Source organism: Dermacentor andersoni, chromosome 3, assembly GCF_023375885.2.
Source record: "Dermacentor andersoni chromosome 3, qqDerAnde1_hic_scaffold, whole genome shotgun sequence".
Lineage (NCBI taxonomy): Eukaryota > Metazoa > Arthropoda > Arachnida > Ixodida > Ixodidae > Dermacentor > Dermacentor andersoni.
In genome coordinates, this window is record NC_092816.1 from 66,264,297 (window position 1) to 66,279,251 (window position 14,955).

At 46.3% G+C, this 14,955-nt stretch overlaps 1 protein-coding gene across 1 annotated transcript in view; it reads right to left on the reverse strand.

Annotated features, from left to right (window-relative positions):
* Positions 1-12,468: 12,468 nt before the first annotated feature.
* Positions 12,469-14,955, reverse strand: part of LOC126546084 (uncharacterized) — a 16,239-nt gene continuing 13,752 nt past the window's right edge. Inside the window, exons 3-4 of the mRNA XM_050194172.3 lie at positions 13,701-13,802; positions 12,469-12,692 (exon numbers count right to left, since the gene is read on the reverse strand). Coding sequence (XP_050050129.2) covers positions 12,543-12,692; positions 13,701-13,802 — 252 coding nt within the window. The 3' untranslated portion in view covers positions 12,469-12,542. The remainder of the gene's footprint in view (positions 12,693-13,700; positions 13,803-14,955) is intronic.

Sequence of the window (14,955 nt, forward strand, 5' to 3'; positions counted from 1 at the left end):
AACGCTTCTTTTGTTTTGATATACACTTTCGCGAAGATTTTTTGTATATATTTTTTTAAATTTCTTCTTGTGTAGCAGATGCTTGCCAGTGAACATTCACTCGTACATGACCATAGCTTGCCGACAGCTAGAAAGGTTAGCTAACTTATCGTTTTCTTTTCGTGACTGCAAAGTTGTGTTTTCCAATAAAAGAGCGAAAAAAAAAACATTCACGGGGGTTCAATTTTCGCGTTCACGTTGAAGCTGCACTTTGTCGAAGTTCAGTATGCAAATCGCGTCTATATGTCGCAAAAAATCAACTTTGACGACAAAGTTGTGCAATTCCAAAAAATGTATTTCCAGTAAATTATTGCGTAATTTCGAGCTGGTCCATAAACGATCACAAATAAAGAAGTTGTTTAGGACAATTCAACAATTTGAGATTCGATATGCTATGAGGTTAGGGTTAGGGAATAGACAGCCCTGGCATTTGCCTTACAGCGTCTCGGGCTCCCAGCGGCATGGAAACAGGGATAAAATTTGGAGAGCGCTGAAGCTTCGCCTTTAAGAGTGGAACGCATTAGCATTCAAAAATTTCTGAGCGCTTCTCACGCTTCCCGGCAACTGCAGCTTGTGTAACCGTAATGTTTACCGGGAAACGCTGGCGGCGAACTTTGTGGTTCTTATTTTGATGGTGTGCAAAGAACCGCGAGGGGGCCGCGCCGCTCCTACTAAGACAGACCTCAAACGGCAGCTGCAGTGGAAAACGCAATCTCGTTAAAAGTGGTTTGTGTTTGAGCTTCCGCGTAACGAATTATGTTTTCTCTCACGTACACATTACAATCCGACGCTATGATGTCCGTAGGTTGTCTGCAAGTCGTACTTTACGATTTTTCTGACGCATTTACTTTGAGAAATTCAATTATTTCAGTGACTTCTTTGCGCTACCATGGATAGCTTTAGGTTAGGGGACGCAAGCGGCTTGCGTACGCAAGAACTAGGGGCGACGATACTGCGCACGCGCAGACCCAGACGTAGGGGGTTGCGCATGCGTAGTACCGTCGCCCCTAGTTCTTGCGTACGCAAACCGCTTGCGCCCCCTAATCTAAAGCTCTCTAATAGAGAGTTTTAGAATTGGGGGCCCAAGCGGCTTGGGGACCCAAGAAAATTGCGCGACACAAGTGCACATGCGCAGAACCCAAGCAACTCTTGGGTTCTTGTGTTCGCGTTAACCCAAGACCCAAAAATCGAAAACTAGCGTGGGCCCCCAAGCCGTCTTGGGCCGCCCTCGCGGGTGACAGCGATGGCGTACAGCGGATGGTCGCAGAGCAAACTTGCTGTACTTCGACTGATTTTTGCCATTTCATGCAGGTGAACTCGCAGTTTTTTCACAGCGCGTCACAAGAAAACACCAACTAAGAGCACTTGGTTTCGATTTGCTTTGCTTGGCTTAGAATTGCACACTTAATTCGTAATACTAACCGGTACTAACGCAGTGATTACGTTTCTTACATTTTATTGCTCGCTCCTCTTGCTCAAAAATGCATTCTGTTCGTTTTCACTTGTAAGAAAAGAGTTTTTTTTTTCTTTTAAGCACCTTTCTATTTTCCACACTGCGGCCTCCCGAGCGCTCAACCCAACGCTGTCTGCGTTCGACCCAATCCTCAAACTCTGCTGCTCCTCTAAACCCAAGAGCAACCGACGCAACGCGGCTTGGGGGACCAGAGCTTTGCGCTCCCAATTCTAAAACTCTCTAATGAGGGCCTGCGTCATTGGGTATGCGTCGTTCGGAATGATTATTCCCGAAACGACGGTCAACACCGGACGCCGACGCCGGATTTTCTGCGTCATGGGGCCCTTAACGCTATCACGTTAATAATCACGCACACACTGTGGAATTATAGGGTGAAAAAGCGAAAGAGAAATGAACAGCGTATAGAACTTTTTTCGAGAACATGTACCTGTGCGCTTAGGCACGAACAGAATGGACGTACAGACGAGGTAGACGAGACGTGCGTTATACATAACCGCTGACTTATTCGGAGCAGAAAAAAGCGTACACATATTGGAGCCTCTTCAAAATGGGCAAATGCGTAAAGTTTCTGTCGCCTCCAGATGAGTTGCTCCCCGAAGGTAAAAAAAAAAAGAAAAGGAAAAAAAAAGCACAGCCATTGCACTCTGTGGAGGTGGATGACCAGCGGAGCTGTATATAACTGTAAAGAAACTATAATAAAACAACACACCATATAAAATAAACGTGCACGTTGTTATGTTTATTTGTATTTACGTTTTTCTCTTGACCACAGTAATTGTGGCTTTATGGTCGCTGTGATGGACGGCCATGGGCTCTAGGACGACACACATATGTTCTTAGCAAACGTTAGGTGTGTGCACGAGCGATGGCGGAGACGTTGGTCCTGGTGTAACATTGAAGGCCAAATCTTTCCAAGAGAAACGCCAGGAACCAATTTCTGCCGGGACGAGACACATCGACGTTAAAGTCACCCGCAATGAACATGGGATTAGGGTACACGGGAAGGATCCACCTAAACGTGTCGATCATAAAGTCATCGGGATCCCTCTTTGACATTCCGGAATGAACGTACACGGTGCCGAAAACGATTCCATCCCCAGTCTGTACGTTTCCACGTGTCGGCACATTCCACGCGTCAAGGCTCACGCTCGACGTCCTTTTTCATGCTCCCCAATTCCACCAAATTTGAACATGGTATCACTTGCGGTTCTGCCAGGACATTGGGAAACATTGCTAATAACGACCGCATAAAGCTTTGAAGCACTTAAAGAAATTTTGGCAAAGGCTTCTAATTTAACTTCACACATTTAACTTCGCGTGGACATTATTCATAAAGCTTTCCCCGTTTTTCTAAATTTCTCTTGTGGCTGTTGCAGTTCTCCCATAGCCGCGGGTAAATTTCTACGTCATTCATAAAAACAAAGAACACACTTATAACGTTCTGAAGGTCTGCAAAGGCCGTGAGCGCGGAGATAGACTCACGGCCTTTGCAGACCTTCAGAACGTTATAAGTGTGTTCTTTGTTTTTATGAATGACGTAGAAATTTACCCGCGGCTATGGGAGAACTGCAACAGCCACAAGAGAAATTTAGAAAAACGGGGAAAGCTTTATGAATAATGTCCACGCGAAGTTAAATGTGTTCTAAACACAGAAGGTGCCGCTGCCTGGCGTAGGCTCCAGACAGGCACTTACACGAACTTACACATATTACATAGGACACACCCCACAGCCTACAGGGACGAATGCCCATGGTGTGGGGCCACACCAACCCTATACCACATTACGTGGGAGTGCGCACTACACAACATAGAACACCCAGACACGAACACCACGAGGGAGCAATGGGAGGCACTGCTGTCCAGCTCGGCCCTGGACGACCAGCTCAAGCTGATAAAGAGAGCTGAGAAGGTGGCAAGAGCCAGCGGAGCCCTGGACTAAGGGCCCCGACCATTAGCTGTTTTTTTATTATTATATTAATAAAGTTTATCTATCTATCTATCTATCTATCTATCTATCTATCTATCTATCTATCTATCTATCTATCTATCTATCTATCTATCTATCTATCTATCTATCTATCTATCTATCTATCTATCTATCTATCTATCTATCTATCTATCTATCTATCTATCTATCTATCTATCTATCTATCTATCTATCTATCTATCTATCTATCTATCTATCTATCTATCTATCTATCTATCTATCTATCTATCTATCTATCTATCTATCTATCTATCTATCTATCTATCTATCTATCTATCTATCTATCTATCTATCTATCTATCTATCTATCTATCTATCTATCTATCTATCTATCTATCTATCTATCTATCTATCTATCTATCTATCTATCTATCTATCTATCTATCTATCTATCTATCTATCTATCTATCTATCTATCTATCTATCTATCTATCTATCTATCTATCTATCTATCTATCTATCTATCTATCTATCTATCTATCTATCTATCTATCTATCTATCTATCTATCTATCTATCTATCTATCTATCTATCTGAAGGTCTGCATAAGTAATTTACTGCAGAGGTCATAATTAACCCACAAACTCTGAACGTTGCCTACGCATCACCTATAAGGTGCACCATACTTCCATTAAATGTGCATGAAGTGCCTCGTTTAATTCACTGAGGATACCGGGGCAACCCATTACGCGCCTGGTTTAACGCATGCAAATGGGGAGAGAACGAGCGTTCGGTAATTATTTGGAAAGCGCACAAATGAACCATAAACGCTAAACGTTCGGCAAGTTAACATGCCTCTAACATGCCCCCTACCTTCGCTGTAAAACAACAACTTTTTTTCTGCAGAGTATACGAAGATGTTGAAACACGGCTGATGCAAACATGGGTTTGCATACGAAAAATTACTCTAGCAGTTCGTGCGCTACAGTGTTCGCGCTCTTTGTTAGAATGCCGATTTCTTGGCGCACTGAGACACTGTTTCGAAAGATCAGCGTTTTGTTGTAGCCGGGGCTCTCCCACAACATGTGTCTAGCCGTCGGTCGGGCGCCTGTGGAACACGCCGAACAGGTGAACACGGTTGTATAGGGCGGCTGTATCATAATTTTGCCTGTCTTCGGCTTTACCGCGTCCATTTCCCTGCTGGAGTTTTCCTCGCGCTTGTCGTAGGCTAAAATTTTTATGGTGCGGGTACTTTTCGTAGTGACGCAACTTAGCTAACGCGTTCTCCGTTAGGGGACCATTTTGCTGTTTGTAAACAAAGGAACAGAGGCCCTCGTAAGCTTCCGGCTTTCTTTAGAGAACCAGGGTGGGCAGGAGAGACAATGGCGAGGCGCAGCAATGCGGCATAACAGAAGCCTGCGAATTTTCGACAGTCTTCCTTTGCATCTAATCACACATTTGCGAATCAAGTTTTCTGTATATCACGCGGATAATTTTAAATATCTGTGCTTGTTGGCGCGATACGCATTTCTTTTATTTATGAAATGTAGAAAGGAGTGTCATGGTTCTGAAACAACACTCTTTTTTTTTTTTTTTTACACAGTGCAGTGATAGAGCACACAAACGAAAATTTCTCACTACTGCTACGGTTTCGCAAAACCGGGGGGCAAAACATTTACGAAGCCAGACATGGGTTCCACGTGGTAGATTTGACGGAAGCGGGCGCCCAATTCTGGGAGTTTGCGCCACCAGTCGCCGAGTCTTCCAGCTCTACTCATTTTGTGAATTTCTTAGACTTTGCCAGTGGACTGCGATGGAGATGATGGCTCACGCGCGTCCGCCGGCTCGGCATTGCCCGCGGCGGCTGCCTCCAGGAAGCGTCGTGCGCCGTGCCTCCGAGAGCGACACGACACCATGCAGTACTATGTCAGCAGTGAAGATTCTGGTGACGACACCTTGGAGCTGGTGTGGAATCGTAAAGCAAAGCGAAGGTTTCTCAGCGCATCATCGAATTCGAGTGAGTCCACCGTGAGGTCTTCGCGGAATACCGAGGTGCTCACCCTCCTGTTCGCGCCAGTTCTCGCCACTGACAACCTGAGAGGCACCTCAACAGGCAAGCCGTGTCTTCCTATCTAGAGGCGCTGGTTCCGAATGAAATCAAAGACATCAAAGGGAGCACCCGTAAGAACGTGCTAGCCATTGACGTAGAACACGTGGCTGCGTTTGATTCTTTGCGCAAAGTCACGGAACTTGACGGGTTGAAAGTCTGCCCTCATATTCCGCTGGGCAAACAAGTCAGTACTCGCGTAATTTATGATGTTGACGAGACTATTGTCGACTGCGATCTATCGGTCTTAATCAAGCCGGCTACAGAAAACACCATCATCACAAACGCGTTTCGTCTCGGCACGTCACGGTGTGTCAAAATCATATTTAAAGGCGAATCCCTCCCATCGCATGTAAAATCGGGCCACTTCCGACACGCAGTTCGCCCCTTTATACCAAAACCGCTGCAGTGATGGAAGTCCATGAAGCTTGGCCATGTGAGTAGTGTGTGCAATAACACTACCATCTGTTCTCGCTGCACTGGGACCCACACCACTAACACGTGCGAGGCCAATGTGCTGAAGTGCACAAACTGCAGCAACCCTCACGATGCATCCCCGAAGGAATGCCCTTTGATTCGAAAGGAAATGGCAATATTGAAGAAAATGTTTAGAGACCACTCGTCTCACCGAGAAGCAGCTAAATCTATTAAGCGACGGCGATCACGTCGCCAACGTCGATCAAGAGCCTCCAAAGCCTCTGCAGAACGACGCCCACGTGCATTACCACCCAGGCCAAACGCAGTCAGCTCACAGGACAAAGGTGCATCGAACAACACGGCTGCTGACGCTTGACCTGCACTCCCGACTCTACATGCCCCTACTGAGCGAAGTCAGACTTCTACAGCAAGGGAGACTTCGCCTGTTCCTGATAAATTCACGGGCCAAGATCAACAAATTGTTGTAATGATCAGCTCTCTGGCGAGTGCTATTCGTGTTCTTCTGGACAAGCTACAGACACCAACAGCTCGAAGTGCTTTGCAAGTGCTGGATGCCATGAATCCGGCTCTAACGAGCCTTCAGAAGTCCAGTTCTTGATAACTTCTACAGCAGAACTATGGCTCATCGACAGAAGTGCCTCCATATTCCAATGGAATGCGAGAGGCCTGAGGTCACGTATTTCGTATTTTCAACAGTTCGTGTTTGAAAACCACTTTCCTATACTGGTCATCTGTGAACCCAACTTATCAGCCTCCATAAGATTATCAGGATATGAACCTTTTGTGTCAAACACGTGTGTCCGTTATAGTAAGGTTCTGGTTTACATTCGCAAGGACCTTATGTATTTTTCCCCACCCGTAGCGCCACAGGACGCTGACCAATACGTCTGTGTTACTGTGAAAAAGAAGAGGCTGTCTTTTACTCTGATAGGCGTCTACCTTTCCCCGACAAGTCAGTTTGATAGCAAAAGATCAGAAGACATTATGGCTGCTACTCCCGGTCCTTGGATAATAACAGGGGACTTCAATCCTCATCCCCATATATGGGGAAGCTCCAGGATAAATTCGAGGGGCAGGTCATTAATATCCTTTGCATCAGGCCACAACTTGTGTCTTCTAAATGACGGAAGCCAGATATTTCTGCGAGGAGCAACGTACAGCAGCTGCCTTGACTTGACTTTGGTGTCACGTTGCCCGACTTTGAGCGTGCAGTGGTTCACTGATATTTAAACCCATGGAAGTGATCATATTCCGACCTATGTGAGAATCGATCGACTAGACGCCGCATTACCGATTGTATCTCGCCAAATCGACTGGTCAGTCTTTCAAGATCGGGTAGAAGAAACATGCAAGAAACATATCGCACGCAGATTAGAAGACATAATTGCAGACGCAATGCAAGATTGTACACGCTGCTTCACTCATTCATCAAAGTGTACAGAGAATGACATTGAATTGGAAAGGTTTCGTGGACTACGTCGCCGAGCTGAAAAGAGGTGCAGGCGCACGAAATCGATTCTTTATCTCAGAGAAGCTCGACGCATGCAAAAGAAGATAAAACGCCGAATGGATAAGCTAGCAGATCAAAGATGGTAATGCTTTTGCGACTCACTGGACCCCCGCAAGCCTTTGTCCCGTGTGTGGCGTACCCTACTGGGTTTTTGCTCAAGTCCCCAGCAAAGACGCCCTTTTAACGCCACTGCTCTCTATCGAAACCGCCGTGAGATAGACGTTGCAGAGGAATCTTGTGCGAAAATCGCCGGCGGCACAGTTTTAGTCCCCGACATGGCTTTAAGCGACCTCCCCGGTCCACGAGATACAAGTATGGACGCTCCATTCTCTATGGAAGAGTTAGAAGTTAGAGTTAGATGGCGCTCTGTAGGTGTTCGTCTTCACCACGGCCCGATGGCATAACATATACTGCTTTGCGCCACCTAGGTCGAGAAGCACGACGAGAACTCCTTAGCCTTTTTAATAGTTCATGGCAAGATGGTGTTGTCCCACAGAAATGGAAGCGCAGCCACCTGGTACCACTTCTAAAAGCAGGAAAGTCACCGCTCGAACTGGCATCGTATCGGCCTGTAGCTCTTGCCAGCTGCGTCGGGAAGCTCATGGAACGTATGATCCTCATGCGTCTCGAATGGTACCTTGAACACCACAAAATTTACCCTGACTCTATGGTGGAATTTCAACGAAGTCGTTCGTTTGACAGTGTCATCGATCTAGTATCATCTGTAGAACAGGAAAAATCTCGGAAGCGATTATCAGTAGCACTCTTTCTTGACGTGAAAGGCGTTTACGACAACGTTTCCCATCAAACCATTCTAGCCGCACTTTTGAGAGTTGAATTAGGAGGGCGACTCTGTCGATGGATCAGAAACTACTTCACACAAAGGTCCTTGTTCGTATGTACGGAAGATGGTCCCACTACCGACCACTGCACATGCCGAGGCGTTCCCTAAGGCGGTGTTTTAAGCCCTATTCTTTTCAACCTCGTACTTCTTGGGCCTGCCGAATCGCTACTGGAAACAGTGAGTGTCTGAATCTACGCCGACGACATCTGCATCTGGACATCAGCGGTCACTCACCTGCATGTTCTCCCAAGGCTACAGAAAGCAGCAATACAGGCATCTGACTATTTTCACAGACAAGGCCTTACCATCTCAACAGAAAACTGTGCGTTAGTCGCTTTTACGCGAAAAGCGATGACTTGTTATCCAGTATGCATCAATGGCCAGCCTATCTCCTACAAGAGAAATCATCGGTTTTTGGGCGTCATTGTTGGCCGGTACCTTGGAGCCTTCAGGTTGCCCACTTGAAGAAGAAGCTCACATCTTTTGTTCACGTATTCAAGTTCATCGCCGGCAAAACATGGGGATCGTCAGTGGGCTCCATGCTACAGTTATATCGAGCACTTCTCGGATTCCTACGCTATAGCTCTACCGTGCTTGTTATAACATGCAAGTAAAACCATCGAGAACTTCAGAGCGTGCAAGCAAAGGCACTACGTGTTCGCCTAGGCCTTCCACGGAGCGCTTTAATAGCCGGAACCATTGTAATGGCTCAAGATCATCCGATCACGACTTATATTAGCACCGACACGCTTAGGGCCCATGTTCGTCATGTTTCTAGGATGCAGTCAAGCTGTCTTGCCTGCCTGCCCGAACGACGACCACATGCGTCCTTCTCCAACAAGGTCAGCATCCATCGGGCCTCCTTACCATCGGGCTTCACACCGTCAGCACGTTCAACCTGAGTTTTGTGGTGTTTAAAACAGCCTCAAGTGCGTCTTACGATTCCAGGGATAATAAAGAAGACCGACCTTACTACCTTGGCCTTGAAGATAGCAGCTCTGAATTGTTTGCGCACTTTCTACGTTGACTGAGACCACATATATACGGATGGGTCTTCCACTCAGGTATAACTCGTCACCTACAGCGCAAACATAGACGGAGGACAAAAAGGACGACGTAGACAAGCGCTGTCTGCCAAATGATTTTTATTTTTCAGAACCAAACATATATACCCTAAAACACCAAGACAAAAGCGCCCTCTAGAAGCAACACCCGACATGAGAATGCATTCAGAATTTTACCTAAGATGAACGAGAGCGCATGTGCGATCTCAGGAAACCCAGTTCTTTTTCTGTTAGTGCGATAGATGGCTTACTAACCGAGTCGTCATCGGCAATCGCTGCTGCTAGAATTATCATTGAAGCAGCAGCGATTGCCGATGACGACTCGGTTAGTAAGCCATCTATCGCACTAACAGAAAAAGAACTGGGTTTCCTGAGATCGCACATGCGCTCTCGTTCATCTTAGGTAAAATTCTGAATGCATTCTCATGTCGGGTGTTGCTTCTAGAGGGCGCTTTTGTCTTGGTGTTTTAGGGTATATATGTTTGGTTCTGAAAAATAAAAATCAGTTGGCAGACAGCGCTTGTCTACGTCGTCCTTTTTGTCCTCCGTCTATGTTTGCGCTGTAGGTGACGAGTTATACCATGGAATTCCAACTAGCCCGTAGTCAGACCTTGCTTCCACTCAGACCAGCTCCACCGGCGCAGTGGTTATACCATCATGATCAATGAGCATCCGACACAAGATTTCTCACTTGTCAGCATCCACCGGTTCGGAGCTTGTTGCCCTCCGAGGTGCCGTTGATTATATTAACAACCAACTGGCTAATCGATGGGCGATATTCTGCGATTCGAAGACGGCCTTACCATGTCTTCTGTCATCTCTTCGTCGCGGGTCCTGTGAACAACTCGTGTCGGAGATACGAGAAAGGCACCATCATATGATCGCGAAAGGACACGACGTCGTGTTTCAGTGGCTGCATGGCCATTGCGGTATCTCCGACAACGACCTCGCTGACGAAGCTGCTAGGAAAGCACACGAAGGAGCAACCCTTGTTTCTGTACCTTTATCGCGGACTGACGCAGCCCAACACTTAAGCAAGCTAGTGCACCGCATGACATTGGAGAAGTGGCACACCTGAATTCACTCAACATCGGTTGCATTCCCTCGATCCATCTATGCAACTGCGGCTGTTACCAGGGCTTCCGCGTAAGGAGGAAACAATGCTGTGCCGCTTACGCTTGGGCGTCGCATTCACCAATGCATATACATTTTTGATTGGAATGGCTGATAACGCCGAGTGCAACGCCTGCGGTGTCGAGGAAACTACAGAACATCTACTGTGCTACTGCCCATCTTTTCAAAGTGCAAGACATGACCTCTGCACAGCTCTCAATCAGTTAGGTAGAAAGCCGTTCACCTTAAACAAGATCTTGGGACTATGGTCTCGCATATCGGAGCTACAAAAAGCCACTAAAGCGCTGCTGCGATATTTGAATGCTACCGGATTGAGTCAGCGTCTGTGATCCGGACTGAGTGACCGAATGGTATCCCCAGTGGACTTTCTCTTCTTCCTTTAATCTTTCCGTCCCCTTTTCCCTTTCCCCAGTGTAGGGTAGCCAACCGGGCTCAGTGCTGGTTAACCTACCTACCTTTCATTTATCATTTGCTCTCTCTCTTTTGCGCCACCAGGGTACTCCTCCACTGCATGCTGTCTGACAGCGTTGATACGTGCGGCAAAAGCTGCTTCTTCAGTGTGGGCTGTGACCATTGGGTTTCATACAATTAATAGAGCGAACTGCGGCTCTATTGCCTACTGGAGGTGCAAGCAGGGAGGTTCAGCAAGCACGGGGAATGGGGGGGCAGTACATAGGTTTGCCTAAACTTCGTCCTTGTGGCTTTAAGAAGGCTTCGTTACGTTGCAAAGTGACAATTTTCAAGAAAGTGCTGCTTTATAAATAATTAAATAAACATTAATGAAATTGTATGACGGCTGCATTAGAACACAGGGCCTCTAGCACAGAATCTCGATATTGAAACCATTACGCCACGGCGCATGGACAAGCGGAATCGCTGCAATTAGCAGCGGTTGTGCGTGTTCGCCGAACAATGAAGGCAGATGACGCGTAATAAACGAAGTCACAAGAACGTCCGAAGCCACAAGCACGAAGATCATACAAATTCATGTACTAGGCATCATTCTGATGGTGACTAAACGATCGCAGCGCCAGAGTTCCCTCTAGTAATTATTGTAGGAAACTGTATGGCTTAGACTGAGCGCCATATCGCCTCCTTCTCGATCTCCAACACGTGCACGGCCTCATTAAAAACGCTATCCCATGTGACCTATACTACATCGTGTACCCTGCGGAGCCTGCTGCTCCAGATTTTTGTCTTCTCGAGTACCGTTCTTACGTTCGGCTTACCCCCGAGTTACCGAAATCTGCTGTTAGTGAAGACGATCACCTTGCCCCCCAATTCAAGCAAGTCTTTGAAGAAGTCTTCTGCATCCTGACGAGATCTGCGCACGAGCTCGAGTTGGCCGTAGCTGGGCGTGTGGCCATAAGCCTACTGGTGCGAGATTTTAATGTTGATTATTACGTAGCTTTCTATCCTGTTCTTTTGTGTTTTTATTGTCCTAATTGTTTTTATACCATAATTTCTGGTTGTTTTGTTTTGCCTATCTACCTATTGTTGGGTTTTGTTTCTTTGTGCTGCAACCCTCATGACATCAGCGTTTTTAATGGTCACGTTAAATAAATTATTTCTTGATTGATTGATTGATTGATTGATTGATTGATTGATGACCGTAATGGTGGCGAATAATCCCGATGGGTATACATATACATACGTGCCGTTTTCTGAGGCAGCACAATTTCGCCAAGCTGCATCTTGGAAAGGAGAGAAAACTTGGGATGCATCTGAGAAACAGCTCTTCATAGACCATTTCCCTTTAATTACTTTTCATAGATTCATGCGTCTGCTAGTGATGAAGTGATGACGAAAGTAACACTGCAGACTTTAAGAACATCTTGCTCTAACAACTATAGCACTGAAACGCTTTCGTATGAAAAAAGGAAGCCCTGTAGAGAACTATCTTGAAGGCTGATCTACATGATGTACAAAAGTGAACCGTCGATGCCAATGTTCTTTATTACCATCGAGGTGCATGGACCATGCGTGTTCTGCGCTGGTCGTCGCTTTAGTCTTCTCTCAGAGGGGCCGGCGTGGTGGTGGTTGCCTCGGCGGTCATCATTATATCCGTGAAGTTGAGCACGGGTGCTTTCGTGACTTTTCCTTCCGGTTTTACGCATTTTCCGTGAGAACAAACGCCTTTCAAAACGAGCAGCCTCTGAAAAGGGAATAAGAAAGATGTAGTCGTTGATTCGGTTTCGTTCCGATGCCTGGCACCAGTGAAGTTGCTACGAATTAGTAAGAATTGAATATAAACTACGGAGTTTAACTGTAGTGGGCTATGAAGCATGACGTAGTGGGGGACTGCGGACTAATTTTGACCACCTGGGATTGTTTAATGGGAACTAAATGTATGGTACATGAGCGTTTTCGCTTCTCATCCCATCGAAATGAGTCCGCGGCGTGTCGCTTAGCAACACGACGTCATAGCCATAAAGTCGGCGTGGTGGGTCGTGAAATAACAATGTTAGGGACGCATCGCAATATGCACATAAGGTACTTGCAACTGTATTGCGCAAGAACTCTCGTTAATTATGAGGAGCGCCAATAGCATCGCAAATTTTATACAAACTATTGTGATATTTCATCAACTCATTAAAACGTCAGCTAAATCTCACTCTCAACATGGCGTAGTTTTCCAAAGCAGTTTCAAATGGAGGAACGGCTTTCACTCTATAATATCTAAACGAGAGAGTAAGTGAAGGTAATGGTCAAAATTATAGAACCGATATCAAGACAAACTAATTTTGCGAAGACGTAATTAAGCAGGGGACACAATAATTACAAAACAAAGTCAGGCAAAATTAATTTAAATTTACATTGAAATTAGTCCTGGTGTGGAGGTCAAAGCCAGGACTAACGCCTTTCCGGGCTGGTCGCTCAGATGGTATAAAACGGCCGTCACGGTACACAGATGGTAGAGTCACCGGCCCAGGAAGGCGTTGGACTCGGGTTCGATACATTCGGACCAGGACAAATTTTTCTTCAACTTCGGAGCTTCCCTTCCTAGAAAACCGCATGGGTTTCCTTTGTAGCTACCTGGTGCAGTCCGCTTGGGTGCCAATTTTTTTTCTATTTGATCGATAACGCGTGTGCTGATGTCATATATCCTCTTCTGGATGTGTCAATAAGTAAAATAATTGTGCCCCGGGATGAAAGTGCTTACCTTGCACGGAGTTCCGTCTGCAACTTCTACTTGTTTATAGCTGGGCACGATCAAAATCCATTTCACTCGGCAGTATCTCACGCACGGCTTAAATGGAATGTACTGAAATGAGATGGATGCGCTTGGTTACACTAAATTTGCGTGCGTTCCACGAAGGCTAGTGCAGAAACCAGGGGCGCTATAGAGCAAAGCTATTCCAAGCTTTTCTATTCCAATTCTGCAATCAGCCCTCCGCGATTGGTCACTAACTTTTTTTGGGCCACCTTCACCTGTCTGTCACGCGACGTCACGAAAACCTCGATAGCTCCTCATCTGATATGACGTGCACACACTGATTATGCATGGTTGGACTGAACAAAAGAAAAATAGTTATTTCTGGTTCGACGCCCTTTCGCCATTAGCCTTCTGCTATTGGTCAAAGTTTTCGGGCTGCACCCACTTCATCTGCCCGTCACGCTACGTCACACAACCGCAAATCTCGCCGCGTCAAAGTGACGTGTACACGTTAAAGATGCATTAATATGCCAAACAAGACTGAATTTTTTTCTGAATAGCTGCAGGCTGCCCCGTTCCGAAAGGAATAAAAGATGGCTGCCGCCGATCGCTCAAGCACTGGCTACTCGCGCCTGCCGGAGAGCTTGGGTTTATTTTCGTATAATAAAGCTTTTGCGTGGCCGCGTAACGTTTTTTAGCATTTTCGACACGTTCACGACCTTGCTCTGCCAACTGTTCTTTGCTGAGGATCAGTCCTAGCGGCCTACGCCGCCGCGATTTTCGACCAGCCACAGCAAGCTAAGTAAGGGAAAGCGGACCAATCGCAGACGCGGACACCACCCTCTTCACTCGGTTATCTATTTTCAGTGCGCTGGCTCGGCCCCGTCGAAAGCCTCTGCACTTGAACGTGCTCCTCGCCTCCTGGCAGCCAATTACAAACGAAAAACCGCTCAATCTAGGCAATATTACTCATTTTGAAAGCAAAATTACCTCCTATATATAAGCTAGAAGAGCGTTTGATTGGTCTGTTTAGGCAACGCTGCGGATCACCGCCCGATGCTTGCGTCGGCGGTTACGCAAATGGGACAATAGGAGATTGGAATAAAAACATATTGGAAAAGCTTTACGTTATAGGGCCCCAGAACAACAAATAAATGTAAAAAAAACACTTTGTACTGCGACAACAGAACTATGGTTGCGGTATCCGTCCGCCTGTCTTTAACACAGTCACGTCCATGTCAGTGTAATCGCATTGCATTAC